At 33.8% G+C, this 21,497-nt stretch overlaps 2 protein-coding genes across 2 annotated transcripts; both read right to left on the bottom strand.

Moving 5' to 3' along the window:
* Positions 1–1,463: 1,463 nt before the first annotated feature.
* LOC110032543 (probable histidine kinase 1) lies at positions 1,464–19,103 on the bottom strand. Its single transcript, XM_020736202.1, has 8 exons — positions 19,053–19,103; positions 16,627–16,845; positions 15,990–16,039; positions 14,076–14,392; positions 13,864–13,967; positions 12,308–13,069; positions 10,237–10,392; positions 1,464–1,731 (listed from the first exon to the last, which is right to left on the bottom strand). The coding sequence occupies exons 1-8, from the start codon at positions 19,101–19,103 to the stop codon at positions 1,606–1,608; spliced, it is 1,785 nt and encodes a 594-aa protein (XP_020591861.1). The 3' UTR covers positions 1,464–1,605.
* A 1,283-nt stretch (positions 19,104–20,386) lies between these two features.
* LOC110032549 (BEACH domain-containing protein C1-like) lies at positions 20,387–21,331 on the bottom strand (the record flags this gene model as incomplete). The annotated part of the gene is made up of 6 exons (XM_020736211.1): positions 20,387–20,543; positions 20,620–20,706; positions 20,803–20,871; positions 20,950–21,006; positions 21,079–21,162; positions 21,262–21,331. Coding segments are annotated over 6 exons (514 nt in total), but the record flags the coding sequence as incomplete, so codon positions are not given.
* Between the last annotated feature and the right edge of the window lie 166 nt (positions 21,332–21,497).

Below are 21,497 nucleotides of genomic sequence, written 5' to 3'. Positions count from 1 at the left end.
ACTGATTAGAATGAAGCCATGTGGTCAACATAATGTGATATTTTTTTGTAAGATTTCAAGGGTAAAATCTTAAATCTGCAGCATCCCTTGAAAAACCATTCTCCAGTGGTTATTTTCTATTTCTTCCTTCCCTTATTCTTCCCCTCGCACAACCTAAGTGAGTGGATTCTTCATCATCAAGATAATAAGCTATATCAACCTTCTCAACAAGCTCTGACGATAGAGCCCTTTTTGCTCTCACGATTGGCAACTAGCCTCTATAGACTACAGATCCAGATTCTTCATCATCAAGATATGACGATAGAGCCCTTTTTGCTCTTTTGCTCTCACGATTGGCAACTAGCCTCTATAGACTACAGATCCAGATTCTTCATCATCAAGATAATAAGCTATATCATCCTTCTCAACAAGCTATGACGATAGAGCCCTTTTTGCTCTCACAATTGGCAACTAGCCTCTATAGACTACAGATCTAGATGTTCCAAAAATTTGAACTCTAGGCACATGCTCCAACATTTCGTGATCATCGTCAACATTCGCTACTTCAACTTGTTTGTCTGTTGGACAACACACTCCTATACACTCCATGTTGATCAAATTTTTCATACCTTAATTGCTTCTACGTGCAAAGCTTCACGTCTTATATGTGACATGACCCAAGCTCAGTGCACCTTAGAGGATGTTAGATCTAGAAATGTTAGTGGTGTCACACTACCTAAGGCTTAGACAGAGCTCAAAAATAAAGGAAAATGGAGAAAATGACTAGGTAATTGATTAGAGGTGAAAAAGAGATTGAGCATCCCCCTACCTTTAAGACAAACTCCTCTATTTATAAAAAAGGGAGCGTTGAAAGAAAGTTACTTAAATAACCACACAAAATAAACAAATCCAGACTACTTGAATCATCATGAAGTTGATGATGTGCATGTTAAGGAAACTAATACTATTGTAAGAACTAGAGGTGAGCTAACAAGTACCCACTCTACTTGTCAAGTTAATGTGAGTATAGATTTTGTTAGGTTTAGGCGAACTGATCAAAGTCACTGAGCTGCCCATGATCTCATCAAATATTCTCAAAATATTCTTATTTCCATCACATGCCTGAGAAAGGCTCTTAATTCGTTGATCCGTAGGCATTTATTGATATACACAAACATACCACCCAATTCCTATGTATTTACAGAGGAACATGTAAGCTTTACTTCTAATATCAATACCACCCAAGTCTTCCATATCACATAAAAAATACCACCATCTTAAGTTTCAAAAAGTGAAATGAACCTTTCCATGCATTGATAAGGTGGCATGTATGTAAACACTGAAGTATAGATATGTAAATACATAGGATTTGAGTGGTATGTATGTAAATCTTCCTAAAACAAATTTCATGTGAAGAAGCATACATAAAAGTTCAATATCTTTGCTGTGTTATCCAAAATTATAAGGATTTAACCACCCATTCAATAATTTGATGAAGAGTGATCCATGCCATGCAACTAACCAACACACTAATATAAGAAATTTGGGGGGAAAAAAAGAACATTAATTACAAAATTTTCATTTACTGCGTTCATTTCCTTTAGATAGCTCTAAAATATACAATATTTAACAAGAAAAAAATTGCTGGAGGCACCCTCTCAATTTTTCAAAAGTCACTGGCTTAGATATAAATGAGTCCATGCCATTGTCAAGGCAGTCTGCTGCACTCTCTGCCATTGCATTTGCCGTCATCTGCAATAGATGGAAGAATGTAAGACACTGCTTCCATGAATATCAGTAGTTTGCTGAGAGGAAAATAATTGTATGTTTTAGTTGATATTTGTGTAATTTGATGTTTCAAGTTTGACGCTGAAAATATCATAAAATATATTGGGCATTTACATATATGCCACCCAATTCCTATATATTTACATATCTAACATCTAAACTTTACTTCTTACATTCATAAAACCCAATTCTTTCATATCACATAAGAAATACCACCATTTTGACTTTTAAGAAAGAAAAATACAGCTTTTCATGCATAAAAAAAGGTGGCATGTATGTTAGAATTAAAGTTTAGGTTTTAGATTTGTAAATAAATAGCCATTGAGTGGTATGTATGTAAAGCTTCCATATATTTAACAAAAACACAAAGACAATCTGCTACTACACTTCCATAGTAACAATTACTGTTACATTAAGCTAGTAAGACAATAAAATAAACACTGCTATGACCAAAATGAGAACTTTCAAAGCTAAGGAAGTGAGTGATGATAAAAAGGCAACAGATCTTTTAAGAGCTTAAATGAAATTATGCCAAAAAAACAGATCAAATTGTTTCAATAAAAAAATTTTCTTAAAGGGCTTGAGTTCTGCACAATTTTCTAAGCTAGGGAAGGTCATCATACTGTAAATAGTCATCTATATTAAAGTTTCAGTGATAATAGTTAATATTACATAGCATGATAATATAAATACATCAACTTAAACAATTGTAATGTTTCGGTTCAATAAAAAAGAGCTGATCAGTTTCTTTAGAGAACATAAGACTATATTAAATTTGTTATGATGGCCAAGTTTTTGGCAGAACTCTTCTTCAAAGAAATGAGTTCTTAACTTGACATGCAACGGAAAAAAACAACTAATTCCCTATTTTTACTAAAAACAAGCATCCCCTTTCCAGTTTCTGACTTCTTAAATAGAAGCAGAAAGCAACATGCATGCCCTTATAACCATACCCACCCTATAGATTAAATTGTTGATTAAAAAATAATTTTATAATAATGAGCACAGATTCAGCAAACAGAAAAGAAAAATGCATCAACAAAATAAAAAAATAAAAAAAAAACAAAAAAATTGTTCAGCTAGAATGGAATCTCACGCACCAACACTTTTTTTGAAGGGATATAAGAAAATTATACGGGTTTATTTGGAAACAATTTTATTTTTAAATACAAGTTTTTTAATGTATTTTTTTACATATTTTTATATTTTATTTCTAATAACAAATGAACATATTTTTTTAAGCATTCTAAATTTTAGTGGTTTTTAATGTTTTTAGAAAATCATATCTTAATCAAACATCCTAAACATGATTTGTTTCAAATTAAAACATAAAAAAAATAGAATACAACAACAACAAAAACAAGGAGCCTTCATCCCACTAAATGAAGTTGGCTACTTGAATCCTTTTTCACCATTGTCCAGTTGACAGTCACGCTTTCATTTAATTTTAATAAATTAAGATTATTTTTTATATAAGATGCCCAAGTCCTAGGTATACGTCTACTTTTTTTTTAAAATAAGTCAAATCTAAATATCTACTCTCTTAAGTGGGTCATCAGATGGACAATGATTAATGTTACCAAAGCATCTAAGGTGACTATCTAATTTTGTATGCCACTAGAGCTACTCCAACCCTTTCATGGACATATTCCTTTTCTATTTTGTCTCTAAGTGTAAAGTCACTCACACATCGGAGCGTTCTCATCTCAACAACACTTAATTTAATTTTACACTTCTCTTTTACAAACCAACATTCTGTGTTGTAATGTATTGCAAGTTTAAGTGATACTTTTCTATTACACGATAGGCCCGATGCATTCTTCCACTTCAACCATTCAAAATGAATTCTACTAATAACATTCTCATCCATATCACCATCACTTAGTACAACAGACCTGAGATATCTAAAACATTCACTGTTTTTAATGAGTTGATCACCCATTGTTAAAATCCCACCACTAGATCCACTACTATTAAGATTACATATCATGCATTTAGTTTTAGATTTATACAAATGAAAGCCTTTAGACTCTAAAGTAGACCTCCATAATTCTTTTTTTTTAACTCTCTCTCTCTAGACTTATCAAAAAAAATAATATCATTAGCAAAAAGCATGTACTAATGTACATCCTCCTGTAAAATGATCAATAAGAACATTCATAACAAAAGCAAAAAGATATGGGCTTAAAATACTTGGTTAATCCTCCATGCGTTCAAACACAAGTTACAACATTGGTATACAAATCATTAATGACTTGAAGATGAGCATTATCAACACATTTCTTTTCTAGAACTCTCCAAAATACTTCTCTTGAAACCATCTCATAAGTTTTTTTTCTAAATCAACAAAAATCTTATGTAGATTTTCCTTACTCTCTTTGTACTTCTCCATCAAACCTCTCAATTTATTGTTTCCATAGTAGGCTTGTCTGGAATTAATCCAAACTTATTTTGAAAAATTATTCCCATTAATTTAATTACTCTATAATTTGCAATCTCTTGTATGTCCCTTTTATTCTTTAAAATAGCAGTTAATAGACCCTTTATACTCATCAATCATCTTTTTAATTTTTAAAATAATATTACAAAGTTTAGTAAGTTAAGAATTCTCAGATCTCTTAAACATTTTTAAATTTCTATTTTAATACCCTCAGATTCTATTCTCTTTTCAGACTTTATTTTCTTTAAAGTCTTCTCAACTTTTATTTTACTATTGAGATGTTAGAAATAAAAAATATTATTATTATTTACAATATTAAGATCATTAAAGTCGATAGTATTTTTACAGCATTCGTTAAAAAGTTTATCAAAATATCTCACTCACCTATGTTGAATATCTTCATCTAAAAAAAAACTATTTTTTATTTTTATCATTAATATACTTGAACTAAATATTTAGTTTTCTCGTCTATTTACCTGCTAGTTTATAAATATATCTTTCACCCTCTTTAATATTTGATCTATTATAAAGCTCACTGAAGTAACATTTTCAATATTACAAATTATGTTCTGCTGCTTAGAGGCCGCATATTTTAAAAAATTTTCAAACTCTTACATCTAAACTAATTTTATAACAAAATTTCTTATTTTTAATTTTTCTTTGCACATTATATTTCTACCACAAACAATTTTTATTTATAAAAGTTTTTGCTTTTGAATTTTAAACATATTTTTTTAACTTGCTTAAGTACTCGCTACTTTATTTAATATAGTATTAATTTCTTCATGAAAATCTCAAATTTTAAAATCTTGAAGTTTAATACAAAAAAATATTTGCTTTGTAAGTATTCTCATCCAATTTTATGATAATATTTCATTGTATTTTTCAACTTTCAAATATTCATCTTAAAATCAATAATCAATAATAGGTACTTAAAAAACTTTTATTTGGAATGACCTTATAATTTTACAATCTCAATAATCAATTTTTCTCATAAGAAGATAATTAATTGGTCTTTTATTAGATCCATTCATATATGTGATAATATCTCTTTTTTCAAATAAAGTACTAGAAATAACAAATCATAACAACAACAAGCCTTCATCCCACTAAGTGGGTTCGGTTACATGAATATTTTCTCTCTATTGTGTCCTATTGGCTGTCATATTTTTATTTAATTCTAATAGATTATTATCATTTTTTATACAATATAGCCAAGTCCTTTTAGGTCTACCTCTGTCTATCTTAACATAAGTCAAATCTAAAACATGTACTCTCCTAACGGGATCATCAGATGGTCGACGTTTAATGTGACCAAAGCATCTAAGACGAATCTCTCTAATATTGTCCGCCACTGGAGCTACAATAATCCTATTACAGATATATTTATTTTGCATTTTGCCTCTCAGTGCCAAGCAACTCATCCATCTCAGCATTCTCATCTCAGCAAAACATAACTTTGTTTTATGATTCTCTTTTAAAGAACAACATTCTGCTCCATCAAGCATTGCAGGTCTCAGCATCATCTTATAAAATTTTTCTTTTAGTTTAAGCAATACATTTCTATCACAGAATAGTCTTGATGCATTCCTCCACTTCAACCAACCAACTTGAATTCTACTAAAAACATCCACATCTATATCACCATCACTTCGAACAATAGACCCAAGATATCTAAAACGTTCACACCTTTTAATGAGTTAATCACCCATAGTTACAATTCTGCCAATAGAGCTACTACTACTAAAATTACATTCCCTGTATTCAATTTTTTATCTATTCAAATGAAGGCCTTTAGACTCCAACGTAGACCTCCATAGTTCAAGTTTTTCCTAAACTTTTTCACTTATTCCCTTTTAATGAGTTAATCACCCATAGTTACAATTCTGCCAATAGAGCTACTACTACTAAAATTACATTCCCTGTATTCAATTTTTGATCTATTCAAATGAAGGCCTTTAAACTCCAACGTAGACCTCCATAGTTCAAGTTTTTCCTAAACTTTTTCTCTTATTCTTATCCAAAAGAATGATATCATCAGCAAAAAGCATACACCAAGGTTCATCCTCTTGTAAATGTCCAGTAAGAGCATCCATAACTAAAGCAAAAAAGATATCGGCTTAAAACCAATAATTGATGTAATCCAACTAAAATAAGAAAAAACTTGGTCAATCATCCCGTTCGAACACAAGTGATAACTTTAATATACATATCTTTAATGACTTGAATATAAGTCATATGAGCACTCATCTTCTCTGGAACTCTCCAAAAAAAAAACTTGGTCAATCATCCCGTTCGAACACAAGTAATAACTTTAAGATAACTTTAATATACATGTCTTTAATGACTTAAATATAAGTCATATGAGCACTCATCTTCTCTGGAACTCTCCAAAAAACTTCTTTTGGAACCTTATCGTAAGCTTTTATCTAAATCAATAAAAATCATATGTAGATCCTCTTTATTCTCTCTGTAATTCTCAATCAAACCTCTCAATAAATGTATAGCTTCCATAGTGAGCCTTTCCAACATAAATCCAAACTGATTATGAGAAATATTTGTATCACATTTTAACTTATGTTCAATTATCCTCTCCCATAATTTTAAAGTATGACATATCAACTTAATTCCTCTATAATTTGCACACTTTTGTGCAACCCCTTTATTCTTAAAAATGAGGACCAAAATATACTTCCTCCACCTCTCAGGCATCTATTTAGTTTTTAAGAGAATATTAAAGAGTTTAATAAGGCAAGAAACTCTCGAATCTCCTAAATATTCCACACTTAAATTGAGATATCTTCATGTCTTAATTTTCAACCTTGGTTTTCTTTAAAGTCTCCCCAACTTCTTTTTCACTAATGCGGCGGTAAAAATAAAACGTTTTATTATTATTAATAATATTAAAATCACTAAGGTCGATCATATTTTTATAAACTTCACTTACAATTTTATCAAAATAGCTCACCCACCTATGTTGAATATCTTCCTCTAAGAAAAGTAATTTTTTATTTTCATTTTTAATGCGTTTTACTTGAATTAAATATTTACTTTTCTTTTCTCTTTGTTTGGCAAGTTTATATAAATAGTTTTCACCCTTTTTAATAACTAATTTATTATAAAGATCACTATAAGGATAATTTTTAGCATTACAAATTGCTTTTTAGACTCCTTATGAACGCTTTATATTTTTCTGAATTCTCTAAGCTTTTACATTAAACCATAATTTTTATAACAATTCTTTTATTTTATTTTTTCAAGCACAATATTATTCCAACACAAACTATTATTATTTATAAAAAAATTTTCTTTTGATTCTTCAAGTACATTTTTTATCACTTGTTTAATAGTTTTTGTTGAACATATCAAATCTTGAAATCTTGAAGTTTGTCAAAATAATTTAATTTATGTCTTTTAGATTCCCCCATCTAATTCTACGCAATATTTTCTCGTATTATTTATCTTACAACTCTTCACCTTACAATCTATAATTAATAAATAATGTTGAGTACTTAAATTTTCACTTGGAATAACCTTACAATCTTTACACTCTAGACCATCTCTTTTTCACATAAGAATTTAATCAATTTGTATTTTATTAGATTCATTCTTAAAAGTAAGAATATGCTAATATATTTTTCAAAATAAATATTAGCAATAACAAAATCATACGCTAAAAAAAAATTTAATATGTTTCTACCTTCTTCATTAATCACTCTAAAACCGTGACAATAATGAATATTTTAAAATATTCTCTCTCTACCAATATGTCCATTTAACTTACCTCCAATAAATTTTTTTCTTCAATAGGTATCATTTGTATTGATTCTTCTAAGTTATTCCAAGATTTTTCTTTTGAATATATATATAAACCAACTTAAGAAGCATAAATACTTGTAGCATTAAAAATCTTAGTATTAAAAATAATCTTTATGGCTATAATTTTATCTCTAATTCTAATAATTTTTATGATATTAGCTTTCAAACTATTATCTATAATTACACATATCATTTTTGGTGTGGCTCTTACCAGACTACCAAAGTTTAAAACTTAAACTGTCAATCTCCTTAGTCTTTTCTCCAACCCATTTAGTTTCTAGAGTATATAAGATATTTATCTTATATGAACCATAATATCAATGAATCCCATTATTTTACCTGTGAGAGTATTTATATTTTAAGATCTTAACCTAATATTAGTTTCATAGACTAATATCTATATTCATATCCGTTTGCAATGTGGGAACTCTTGCTTATTTGACACGCCGATGTAGCAGCCCTTGCACACTTTTCACTTTATTTAGGTCACACAACGCGTTGCTTCCAAATGATGTCCTAGCATTTACACTAGGATTTAAAGGTTCATGTCCTTAGTTTTCGACAAATTTTATATTAGCTACCTTGCACACTTTTCACTTTATTTAGGTCACACAACACGTTGCTTCCAAATGATGCCCTAGCATTTACACAAGGATTTAAAGGTTTATGTCATTAGTTTTCGACAAATTTTATATTAGCTGTCGACTACCTAACACAACCCTCCACTTTTCGCATCCGGGTCTTGGGACCCGATAATAGCAATGTTAAGCTAAAATAAAATCCATTATCTATTATGACTCTCTTTCTTTATCAGTCGCTCCAAAATCATAGTCATCATTAATAATTCTAAAATCTTCTAACACTCTATCAACATGTTTATTTAAATCTGCATCAATAAAAACCTTTTTTTCAAGATGTATCATTCGTATTAGTTCTTCTAAGTCATTCTAAAATTTCTTTTTTTGAACAAATACTGTAAGTCTACTTAAGAGAGCATATGCACTTATAATATTAATAATCATAGTATCGAAAACAATCTTTAAAACTATAATTTTATTTTTAATTTAATTATTTTTTACAACATTATCTTTCAAACTTTTATTTATAATTACACTCACACTATTTCTAGTACGACTCATATCTGAAAACTAAAGTCTAAAACTTAAGTTATCAATCTTCTTAGTTTTTTCTCCAACACATTTAGTTTCTTGAATACATAATATATTTATCTATCTAAAAATCCTAAAATATATTAATTTCATTAATTTATCTGTGAGAGTACCTATATTTCATGTTTTTATCCTAAATATTAGTTTCATGGACTAACATTTTATTCCGCATCCATCCAAGATATGAGAACTCCTACTTACAAATACACTCAGGCGTCGGTGCAACAACCCTTGCACACTGTTTACTGTATTTAGGTCATACAATGAGCTACTTCTAGGAGAAACCCTTGCATTGACACAATGATTTAATGATTTGTCAGTTTTTCGACAAAAAAATTTACTCGGATGTCCACTAATGCAACTTTCAATTTTTTGCACCTCAAAATTGGGATTGTGGAATTGGTAATGTTGATAAACAAAATAGAATATCATAAAAAATAGAAAATAAGAAATAAACCAGATCCCAAACGGCCTTTAAAAAAATAGAGCTTCCAGTTAGGTTGGAGGAACTGCACCATAAGCAGGAAGACAAAGGAAACCAAAGCTCCTTGAGTCATAATTAAAATTCTAAGAAATAAACCGTAAAATAATGGCCTTCCGTGATGGTCGGGTTCCACATAGTAGATCATATGCGTCACAGATATTAATAAATTCGTAGCAGACAAGAAGCAAGGAGTAATTGTCCAATAGTAACTAAATTGATAATATTCAGACAAACCATGAAAGGAACATAAAAAATAAAAGAGTTCATGAGATACAATTTAGGAAGATTTACATGCATACCACTCAATTCCTATGTATTTAAATTTCTTACAGCTAAATTTCAATTTTTACAAATATACCAGCTTACCTATACAAGAAAGGGCGTACTTGGCTTTTTAAAAGTTAAATGGTGATATCTTTTATGTGATATGAAAGATTTGGTGGCATAAATATAAAAAATAAAGTTTAGGTGTTAGATGTGTAAATATATAGGGGATTGGATGGTATCTATGCAGATACCCCTATAATTTATCCTGAAATCAAAGACGAACAACTTACAGCGATGATCGTTGTCCTCTTCTCACACTTCTTCGGACCTATAGATATTGTTGGAGATTCCGGACATGTTACAGCAGCATCCCAGTAGCCATGTTTTTCGAAAAACCGTATATGTTTAGTAGCTTGCAGGCCATCCATCACTGGCATGCAAACATCCTGCACGATTTTAAGACTACACTAGTGAATTTAATTTAATCAATAGAATCTAAGATGAAGAATAGTACTTCAAAGTGATCAAAAAACAGTATGGGAAATCTCATCATCTTGCATCATAAACATTGTAAAAAATACATTTTTCTTTGATGTGATTAACTTAATGGTGGTATCTTTTATGTGCAATGAAGATTAAAAATTTAGTTCAGAATTTCTGTGAGAAAATAAGGCTTCTCCCATTTAAGGAGACAATCTGAATTTTGTACTATAAAAGGTTATTTCCACTTATGATGCAAATAAACTCTTGTCAATTTTAACAATAAGCATAAAGTGCGTAAAATCTTAAAAGGAGAGGAAAAGAAAAGAAAAAGCTTTCTCGGTGAATATAACTAAAAGCCAATTGGGTAATAACAATAAAATGGTGATAAAAAAAGTGCATAAGACAATTTATAAAACTGAAGTTTCGGTGTTAATTTGCTCTTGAAAGGAAGTAAAAATATAGATGTTTGAACTTTTCTTCTTTTTTTATTGTATAGAACATTGTCATTGTTGATCCCAAGCCTGGATGTAAAAAGTGGAGGGTTGCTTTAGGTAGTCGACAACCAGCGTAAAACTAGTCGAAAAAATCATGTCATGAATCCTTTTGATCTGTGTAAGTGTTAGGGCATCCCCTGGAAGCGACGTGTTGTATAGCCTGAATACAGTGAAAAGTGTGCAAGGGCCGTTAAACCGGCGTCTGGGTGTGTGTCAAATAAGCAAGGATTCCCACATTACGGACGGATGCGGGTAAAGAAGTTAGTTCATAAAACAAATGAAATTAATATTAGGATAGGATCTTGGAATATAGGTACTCTCAAATGATAAATTAATGGAATTAATTGATATTATGATTCATAGAAAGAATAATATATTATGTATTCAAGAAACTAAATTGGTTGGAGAAAAGGCTAAGGAGATTGATGACTTAGGTTTTGAACTTTGGCATTCTGGTAAGAGTCGCACTAGAAATGGTGTAGGTGTAATTATAGATAAGAGTTTGAAAGATAATGTTGTAAAAATTAATAGAGTGGGAGAAATAATTATAGCCCTTAAGATTACCATATTAAGATTTTTAATATTATAAGTACTTATGCTCCTCAAGTAGGTTTAGATCTAGGGTGTAAAGACAAATTTTGGAATGACTTGGAAGACTTAATGCAAATGATATTTCTTGAAGAAAATTTTTATTGGATGAGAATTAAATGGACATGTTGGTATTGTTGTTGTTGTAGTTGTTGTTGTTGTCCAAAGTGCAAAGAACATCCAGTGTGCAAGACACAAACAAATATAACCGACGTAATTTCTTAAAATCCTGAGCATAAGTAGGGAAAACAATTATTGATATCATAATAAAGAAAATTCATCCTAGTGTAGTTCAAAATGTTAACCTTAATAAAAGCCAAAGAACTGACAGAAATTTCCAAGACGCAAAGAATATCAAGCGGACAACTCATGTGACAAGGCACATATTTTACAGCATTAAAGTTTCTAAGAAATATTTTGCAGTACTAAACTATAGCGCACAATACATATTAACTCTCAAATAGAAACAATGTTTACAAGGTATTAACTCGTTTTAATGATGAAATGGAAAATGTAACAATGAATATAATCATTTATAGATATTCCAGTTGAGTAGATTATTTCCTTCCCTTCGATTTAAAAACATAATAGAAATTGTTACTAGTAATATCAAATTTATAATTACAAGATTCAAATCTAACCATGGAAATTTTATCTTGTGGAAAAACCAAATTATACAAAGAAGCAAATTTTAACCAAAGAATATATCAAATTTGCCAACTAATAATATAAAAACCATCAATTTTTGGTGATATCAAATTCTTTTAATAGTAAAAAATGGAATTTTGATCCTCACCATTAGAATAAGGTCATAGTGAGTCCGTTGAACAGCATAAATTGCCTCCAATCCATTATGCACGACATCTATCTTGTGACCCAGCTGCTTTAACATAGACTTTGCAACCATTATATTGATTCTGTTATCTTCGACAAGAAGAATCATAGGTTGTGAGCAAGTACTAGGAAATTTCGAACTCCCATTTGATGTAATCTTATCATTCTCTTCTTTTTCTAGCTTACACTGTTGACATGATTTCTCTGCTTCACAGATTTGATCTGATTTGTCCTCCAATACAGATCCTGATAGTGAACATGTTGCATATAAAACCTTATGTGCAATGTCTGAATCCAAATTCTCTTTTATGTTAAATATTTCTACTTCATTTTTATTATCTGGTGTAGTTCCCTGAGAAAATTCAGGCAGATCTTCCTCATTTGGTTTGCTACAGAAATTAGAATCTGAACCTGACTCTTCAAAAAAACCATTGTCTGCAATTGAAGCGCTCACTGTAGCAGTGTGCCGCAGATTAGATTTGCCAGCAGGGGAAGCACAGAAAGAGAAAGCATTACTCAGAGAGCATGTTTTGAATAGAAATGATCCATCGAGTTCATCAAAATCGGTAGCCCGTTTAGCTTCACAACGAGACATGGTAGATTCGCCATCCGAATCGTCTGAGCCATCTTGCTTTTGAAGAAGCTTACATGGCAATATAAATGTGAATGTTGAACCACAATTTACTTGGCTGGTTACTGTAAGACGTCCACCCATCAGCTCTACCTATCTCCAAAGTAACAAAGAGTTAGGGTAAAACAAGAAACCACTATAAAACCTAAATTTTACAAACAAACCACACAAATCCTAAGTATTTACATATCTAACCCCTAACATTTAATCTTTACGTACATCCAACCTTACCTATGTATGAAAGGGGCATTTTACTTTTTAAATGTTAAAATGGTGGAATTTTTTATGTGATATGAAAGATTTGGGTGGTATAAATGTAAAAATCAAAGTTTAGGTGTTACATAAATAAATAGAAATTAGGTGATATGTATGAAAATGAATAAAAATTTTACTCATCAAATAAAAACCAAAAAACAACAAATATAACGTAATTTGAAGCAAAAAAATTGATTGGAAGGCATCCTTCCTGGCATTTTTAATCTGCCTTAACTTGTTAGAGCACTGTTCCAAAGAGAACTGGGTAAACAAAAACAGAATACCGTTCCATAAAATTCAGCTTTCAGATATTGGGATCACCCACTTATTTTAAAATATGCTATAGCTGCATATAATGAAAATTCACCAATTTTTTCTCCTTCATTGGTTACAATAATATTGTGAACTCTTCTATACAGGATTTCTTAAATTCAACGCCCAATGGGTACAACTGTAGTAAATTTTGCGGTTAACACAATAGTGCACAGTTTATTTCTACATCAAGACAAAGTCGCGTGCAAAAGTTGCATTACTTATGAACTTACATACTTTTACAAACTATTGCAATGAATTATACAGAGAGCAATAACAACATATAATTAAAAAAATAAGAAGCCATTGGTGCATCATACCAGTTGTTTGCAAATCGCAAGTCCAAGTCCTGTTCCACCATATTTTCGTGCATGATCTGCGCTTACTTGCATATATCTCTTGAACAGTGAAGGCAATGCCTTTTCTATATGAAAAATAGGCAGCCGAAAGTTAGTATTCTGAGAAAAAAATTTAAAAAAATTAAAACATGTGAAAATTCCCATTTATAAAAATTTTAATAAGCATGCATCACCTGGTATTCCTATCCCAGTGTCATACACATCACAGTGAAGAAACACGATCTTTTCGCATGGCTGATGTTTCTCCACAAATGCCAAAGATGCTGATTCCGAAGCATTATTGCCATTACCACAATCTTCTTTGTCGTCACTACTATGTATTATTCCTTTATTACTGCATTTTTGGGATTTCAGAAAGTTCCCTTTTATAAAGCCAGAACGAGAACTCTCAGCAGGAGGAATTTGAGCTATTGAACGACCTGGATATTGTTCTGATAGCAACTGAAGGTTTACTCCCACTTTTCCTTTATGTGTGAACTTCACTGCGTTGCTGGAAAGAAATATGCAAATACATCCAGTTCAGTTAATAAGTGCAAAAACTGAGATGCTAAATTCATCTAACAATGCAATAGAGCTCCTAATTACAGCCATTTTGAAAATATAATAGTGACTACATCAAAGGGAAAGAAACGTGGGTTCAATACTGTATGATGTAAACTACTAAAATTAGCATTCTGAACATCATAAAGATCGTTACGGTTCATTCGTAACACGTCTCCTTTAACATAAATGTGCACTTAAATAATGTTACATTATGGCTATGACCATGTGAAACCATACCAATGATAGTTAAATGATGTGTGATAAAAATGAGAACATTAAAGTGAAAATGTGGTCAAATTAGAAATATAGATTAAAAATATTTATCAATAGAGAGACGTGATTAGAGTAGAGAGACAGTAGAAATAACATCCATTAAATATGAGGAAATAGAATAATTAGGATTTTGCATATGTATAATAAAATGTAGATTATGCGCCCATAAAACAAGCCTAATATATAACATGAACATTGTGTCCTCACATTTTGAAACAATAACGTTAACTAGTATAAGAAAGTTTATTTCACGCAAAAGAATTCTTTTCTAAGCATGCATTTCATGTCAAAGCAGGAGCTATGGCCTGCCAATTGTTTACAAAAGTTATCTAGCAAAATCTTTCAACCAAGACAACAAACGAAATTTTATGAATATCTGATAATGAATAACCAATTGTTTACAAATGATCTTAATTTATTAGGACTAAATCAAAATATAACACTAAATAGGATGCAATGGAGAAAAAGGATTCATGGTAGCCGACCCCACACCCCACATAGTGGGATTAAGGCTTTGTAGTTGTTGTTGTTGTATCTGATAAGTCATATATATTGAAATAAGCTTCTAGGTCAGATAACCAATCTAAAAATATGCAAAGGCCTAGTGTTCCATCAAAGGCAAGAAAAGGATGATAATCATTGCCATGATGTCTATTTGGTTATACATGCAATACTATTGATCCATAATGAAAAGAGAAAAGTTATGAAAATATGTAAAATGAAAAGATAAAATCAATGGAAATGCATGCCATGCATGTAATAAAAAAAAGGGAGTTTGATGGGAGAGATGAAGAGAGAAAGGAGAGTCAACTTATAGAAGGGAGAGAGAGAAAACGAATAGTTGCATAACTTTTTGGCCACGGCAGTTTGCAAAAATATTTACTGCTTCTATGTTTAAGCGCTATGAAATCATCCTTCTCGCCCTTAAAATAAGTATCCCTAATTCAATTTGAAAATATTATATGCAAATGACGGTAGAAATGAAAATTCAGACAAGAAAAATATGTGCCAAAAATAACTTTCAATTTCTAAATTATTTTTTTGTTAACCCAAATACTATTTTCACTATTTTTTACAAGGGAATCTAGAGAACTTTAAAATTTACTATTAATTATATTGCAATGACTTGTGTGAGTGTTAGTGGGATTTGTTTAATGTGGTTGCAAAATTAATTCTCAAGTCCAGTTTTATAATAGTAAGTTTAAAGTGACTAGATCTAAAGTTCGAAACATTTGTACAAGCTAAAGAACATGTCTTGAAGTGGCTTTTACCTAATTAAATTGGTTAGGATCTGGCGAATCCTTAGGACGTCACCAATAACCTGGAAAGAACAATACAAGAAAATCAATACGAAGATAAAATATAGCACAAAACAGCTATTTCCATCACAAAAATATAATAAGCCATTCAATCATTTAACCAATAAGCAGCTGCTGTTTTCAAGAGCAGGAAAAAAATAGCTATAACCCAAACCCTAAAATCTAAGATACTATCGGAAGGAAAGATAAAAACACTGGCAATCCAGTCAATAATGATGCGGGTGCAGCTTCAACCCACACGACTGTGGGAAAATCCCAGACGAGGGTGCGGGAAGACCACGGATGCAGGCCCCGACTGGACTGGGCAGCCAATATAGGGGGCGGCAATGCTGCCAGCCCCCTTCCCACCTTCAATTTCTATGATTTCTTTATGAGAGCTTTCCTTTTCTGCTTTTCCTTTGTGAGAATCTTTAAATTGCTGTTTTCTGGATTTAGGGTTTAGTTATTGCTGCTTTAAGATTTCAGGTTCCTATGTGAAGTCATTTTTCCCCATTCTAGGGTTGTATCCTCAGAGGCGATGGTGCTTCGGCTATATCTATCCTTTTTCTACCCGTCCCTGTGCTTCCATATCGGTCCCTGGTCGCCTTACCTTGTTGTCGTCATCCAGAACAGAAAGCAATTGCTGTATTCCAACAGTTTTCTGCCTCCACCCTTGCTTCCACAGCATAGAAGAGCAAGGATCTACTATATTTCTGCAGCTTCCAGCCTTCCCTACCCCCTCCAGCTTGCTGCCACCACCCCGGACAGCAACCCCACTGCTACACACGCTGCTAACTGACTCTCCCTTGCAACCGCCACCTTCATAACCCTAACCAATCGCCACCACCACCTTAAATCCAACCCTATTTTGAGTTTGTGTGTCGTGCTTGTTGTAATTTCATTTTCAGTGCGCGAGTTGTAACCGCTTATTTACATTCAATAATAATAGTCTTTTTCTATTATGGTTTGGATTAATACCGATATCATTTAGGATCAGAGCTGGTCTAATCCTATTCCTATCCTAGGGTTTCCTAGCATCAACCTATTCCCCAAACCATAGCCCCAAATCCCAAATCTCTATTGTTGATTTTCAAAATAAGTAAATCTAAACTACTCTGCGCCCGCCATCAATTGCATAAACCCCCTCCTACCACCACCAAATAATTTTCTTTCCACAACCCAAACCCTAACCCCACAAAAAATTTTTCTTTCCTATTCCTTAATCCCTAGTCATATCACCAAGGAGAAATATGTCTGAATCTACCCAGGAAGAGATATGGCGAGAGCTCTGTCACCTTTAACAGAGGCTTGCGGAAATTGAAGAGTTAACACAATAAAAGGTTACCCTCGACCGAGATCTGGAGAGGCGAAGGGAAGAAGATCCAAATACCTTCCATAGGGATAATTTCAGCGATGAAGAAGACAGACCAAGGCCTTTCAGAATCCAGTATCAAAGAAGTCCAAGAGAGGGATATTTGAATCCCTCCCAAAGGGAGAATTTCCGAGAGATGTCATTTGAAGGACACAAAAACAACGAAATCAAGGTGAATTTACCGAAGTTTGAGGGAGGCATGGATCCAAATGAATTCATTGATTGATTGCAAGTTGTTGAGCAGATATTCGAGTATAAAAATGTGTCAGAAGATAAGTTGGTCAAACTAGCTACTATTAAGATGAAGAAGAGTGCTTCCATATGGTGAGAGAACATACAGTGGAAAAGAAAACGTGAAGGAAATGATAAGATTGCCAAGTGGGAGAAAATGAAAAAAGCCATTCAGAAGAAATATCTTCACCCTCATTACCATCAGGACATGTTTCTGAAGCTCCACAATCTGCAACAGTGATATCTTTCAGTGGAGGAGTTCACAGCCCAGTTCGACCACTTACAGCTGAAGTGCGCATTGAGAGAACCAGAGGAGTATACCGTAGCTAGATACCTTGGGGATTTGAAGCATACTATTTGCAATGTGGTGCAACTGCAGTCGTACTGGATGCTTGGGGATGTCTAGACGCTAGTCTTGAAGGTGGAGAGATTGCAGAAGCAGAGCAGCAACAAACATCCTTTAGGCAGCAACTTTCAAGCGGGTAGTCACCCATAATTATCACGACTGACAAGGGTACGTCAAGAGAAAATAGCAAGCCCGAACAAGGGAATGACACTCAGGATGAGAGCAGGAAGAAACAAGAGCAAGGTAGCTCCTCCAATATTGTACCGGCCAGGAAGTGTTTTAGATGTCACGATTACGGCCACATAGCCTCGAGCTGTCCCATGAGCAGAGTATTCACACTTATTGATCAGGGCTTTGTGCAAAAGGTTAGCGACCATGAGAAGGTTAAAGAATAGGGTGAGGTGTACCAATTTTCACCAGATGAAAGAGAGGCACTCGTAATTCGACGAGCCCTGCATAATGAGGACACGAGGGATCTGTAGTGGCTTGGCCACAACATTTTCTACACCAGCTGCACCGCAAACAAAAATGTATGCAGTCTTATCATCGACGGCGGGAGCAACAAGAACATGAAATTGACTTAGACATTAGAGAAATTGAGACTCAAAACTCAGAGGCACTCCCGACCGTACTCACTGATGTGGCTAAAGGAGAAGTGAATCCGCATTGACTGAAGATGTTTAATAGAGTTCTCGATGGGAGGCCAGCTGCGGGACCAAGACTGGTGTGACGTGCTCCCAATGGATGTCTGCCACCTCTTGTTGGGACGATCATGGCAGTTTGACTGGAGGCCCAGCACGATGAATTCAAAAACACATACAAATTTACCAAGGAGGTGAAACACATCATTCTACTCCCTTCAACAAAGCTCGAGATCACTGGAACTCATACCAACAGAGCGACGTCAGTGGGGCCAACTCTAATGACGACACAGAATGAGAGGACTGAGACACCGACTTCAGACATGGGACAATTGCACCAGAGAAGATGTCAGGATCTCGCAGTCGACACTATACCACCAACTCCACCAGGCATGAAGTTTCAAGTTGCTCTCGCGGCACATCTGTAGGGCTTGACCATGGGTTACCTTGGGAGGATTCAACAATACAGTTTCTGGAGCGCTGATCGATGGGGACATGGGCGCACAAGTGATGCCTACTTCATCGATGCTCTGGCTGATAGTGGGACCCAACTGCCGCCAGGATTAGAGAGAAGGAACCAGAAGCATCAATGAATGAGGTCGAAGCTCTCCCAACCAGGGAAACTGACGTGGGTGAGGTAGTTTCCCACACAGATGAGGGAAACAAAGCCAGCCGATTGATGGCTGGTATAGGGGACTAGGTCCATACATCCAAAGTGTCGAGCGACATCAAGCGGCCCGTGTGGCTTCCCTTTCACGTCACCCGCTTGAATCGAGCAGCGTTTGGGGAAAGCGGCATTGCCGCCTGCCCTTTTCTCCTCCTTCCTTTCTCTTCGTATTTCCTTTCTTGTTTCCCACCTAATTAGGCTTATTTAAATACTTGCTTTCTGAGTTTAGAGTTACGTTTTGATGTGTTTGCTTGTCATATTTCCAATGTGGAGTCTTCTTCCCTTTTGTAGGGTTGTATTCGAGAAGGTGATGGTGCTCTGGCTGTATCCTACTTCGAGGTGGTGACGTATCTTCCCATTTTATCTTACCTAACTTGCCTCAACTACTTCCCTTAACACCGACCACTCCAACCCTTCCCCAACCGCCTCCAAACCACTTTCCAACCATCCAACCTACTGTCCAAACCCTCCAAGCCTGCTATCCAGCCCCGCAACCTGTTGTCTAGTAAGCGAACCAGCTGTCCTGACTCCCGTTACATGCTGTCCAACCTTTCCGCCATCCTCCCTCACTTCCCCAACCTTCCATACTACCCTACAACCCTTCCCCCTTCCCCCTTGACACCATCACCATCCTCGGATCTTCTCTTTCGGTCGTAATCGGGGATTGGATTGTTATTGTTTCCCCCTTTCCAATTTGTGCCGTGTTGTAACCCTATTTCTAAATTAAAAAGTTTGCTTTCGTGTTTCTGCTAAATTCAACCTAATTCCGGCATCAAGGGAGGAAGCAAATGGCACAATCATTCGCCACTTCATAAATAAACAATAAACTAAAATTTAACATATGGAGCATGCTACTTCTCAAACAAATTGAAAAATCCATTCATCATATATACACAGTTTTCATTTTCTTATAAAACTAAACCGAAACATTTTTATCCACTATATATGATGTGCATGCATTTTCACGCTTTCAGAGTAATACTGCCAATAACAAGATTCAAACCTGAATTAGATAATCTACATTCACTTAGTTTTGCAATAAATAGGCAACACAAGCATTCAGGTTAACTTATGTTGCGTATTCCGGACATTGTGAAATAAATGTAGCTCCATTTTTTTTTGGTTAGAACGAATGTAGCTTATGAAGGCTTACAGTTCCTGCAGTAGAATAATGGGAGCCATAGTGGAACTTGGGTATAACAGGATCGTCAAAACCAGAGTATCTCTCTTGGAACTTCTTCAACCTTTCTGGATTTAATGCACCAACAGGCTGCAATTCATAGCGCCCATTAATCAAGTTAGTAATAATTGATCATATAAAAGTAGAATTAAATAATGGTTTCTACCTTTGAGAGATCTCGATACGAGGAAGGATCACTAAGATCTAATGTCTTTGAAGAGTAATCAGCTAAGATCCATGGGAAAACCGGGTACTGCAAACAGTTATTTCACTAGTTGGTAAATCACTGTACCATATAGAAGAAATAACACCGCCATAATGCTCACTCATTAATCAAAAGGACACAAACCTGCGTAATGTCATTGTAACTGCGTCCAGCCATTGTGTTCAGTTCCATAAGATACTCAAAATTACTAATCTACATGAAAAAAATATCAATGCCAAAGAGATGACAATAGAGTGTGATACAAGAATGATAAAATATCATGAAGTTTACCTCCCACCGAGCCCACTTCTCCATAAGCTGGCTCCTCTTAAATAGTTGGTCAGGCCTCTGCAATAAGAAAATGAAGGAAAGTGAGACGTAATTTAAAGTAAAATTATGCCGGTACAGGACTTTTCCAACCTGTGTTGCCAAATAAATGTTGCCCAAATGAGGAGGTTGTGCTTGAACAATAGCACGATAGGCATCCTTACGTACTTCAGTGGACTGAAATATATATTTCCAGCGAAATTTTGGTGGAAATAGTTAGCCAACAAACAAAAACCAGGAAGAAAATGAATAGATTATTAATTCACATTAGTTTACCCCAAAATCAAAGAAGAAGTTAGTCCGATCAACAATAAACAATTCTAAAGCACTTTTCCTAAGCAGATACCTGCGCATATGACAGACAATGAATGCACAGCGTTAGACAATCTGAAATGCTGAACTAGTAACAGTGAGGGCTCCAGCATTGGACAATTTTGAAATAGCAATACTGCTTAATAAAATGGCTCATCAGAAACCATTCCCCGAAGTTTTACATAACACACACACCCCCC

The sequence above is a fragment of the Phalaenopsis equestris genome, unplaced genomic scaffold (assembly GCF_001263595.1).
Source record: "Phalaenopsis equestris unplaced genomic scaffold, ASM126359v1 Scaffold000969, whole genome shotgun sequence".
In the NCBI taxonomy this organism is placed as follows: Eukaryota; Viridiplantae; Streptophyta; class Magnoliopsida; order Asparagales; family Orchidaceae; genus Phalaenopsis; species Phalaenopsis equestris.
Note: the sequence above shows the minus strand (reverse complement) of the source record. Positions and strands in the feature narration are given on the sequence as shown.

What these genes read in the sequence shown, in the direction of transcription:
- LOC110032543 (XM_020736202.1), bottom strand. Translation starts at nt 19,103, where the DNA reads ATGTCCCCATCGATCAGCGCTCCAGAAACTGTATTGTTGAATCCTCCC. An exon ending in TTCTGGATGACGACAACAAG is followed by an intron (nt 16,040 to 16,626) that starts GTAAGGCGACCA and finishes TGTTCTTTCCAG; the next exon opens with GTTATTGGTGACGTCCTAAG. An exon ending in CACTGGGATAGGAATACCAG is followed by an intron (nt 13,968 to 14,075) that starts GTGATGCATGCT and finishes TTTTTCATATAG; the next exon opens with AAAAGGCATTGCCTTCACTG.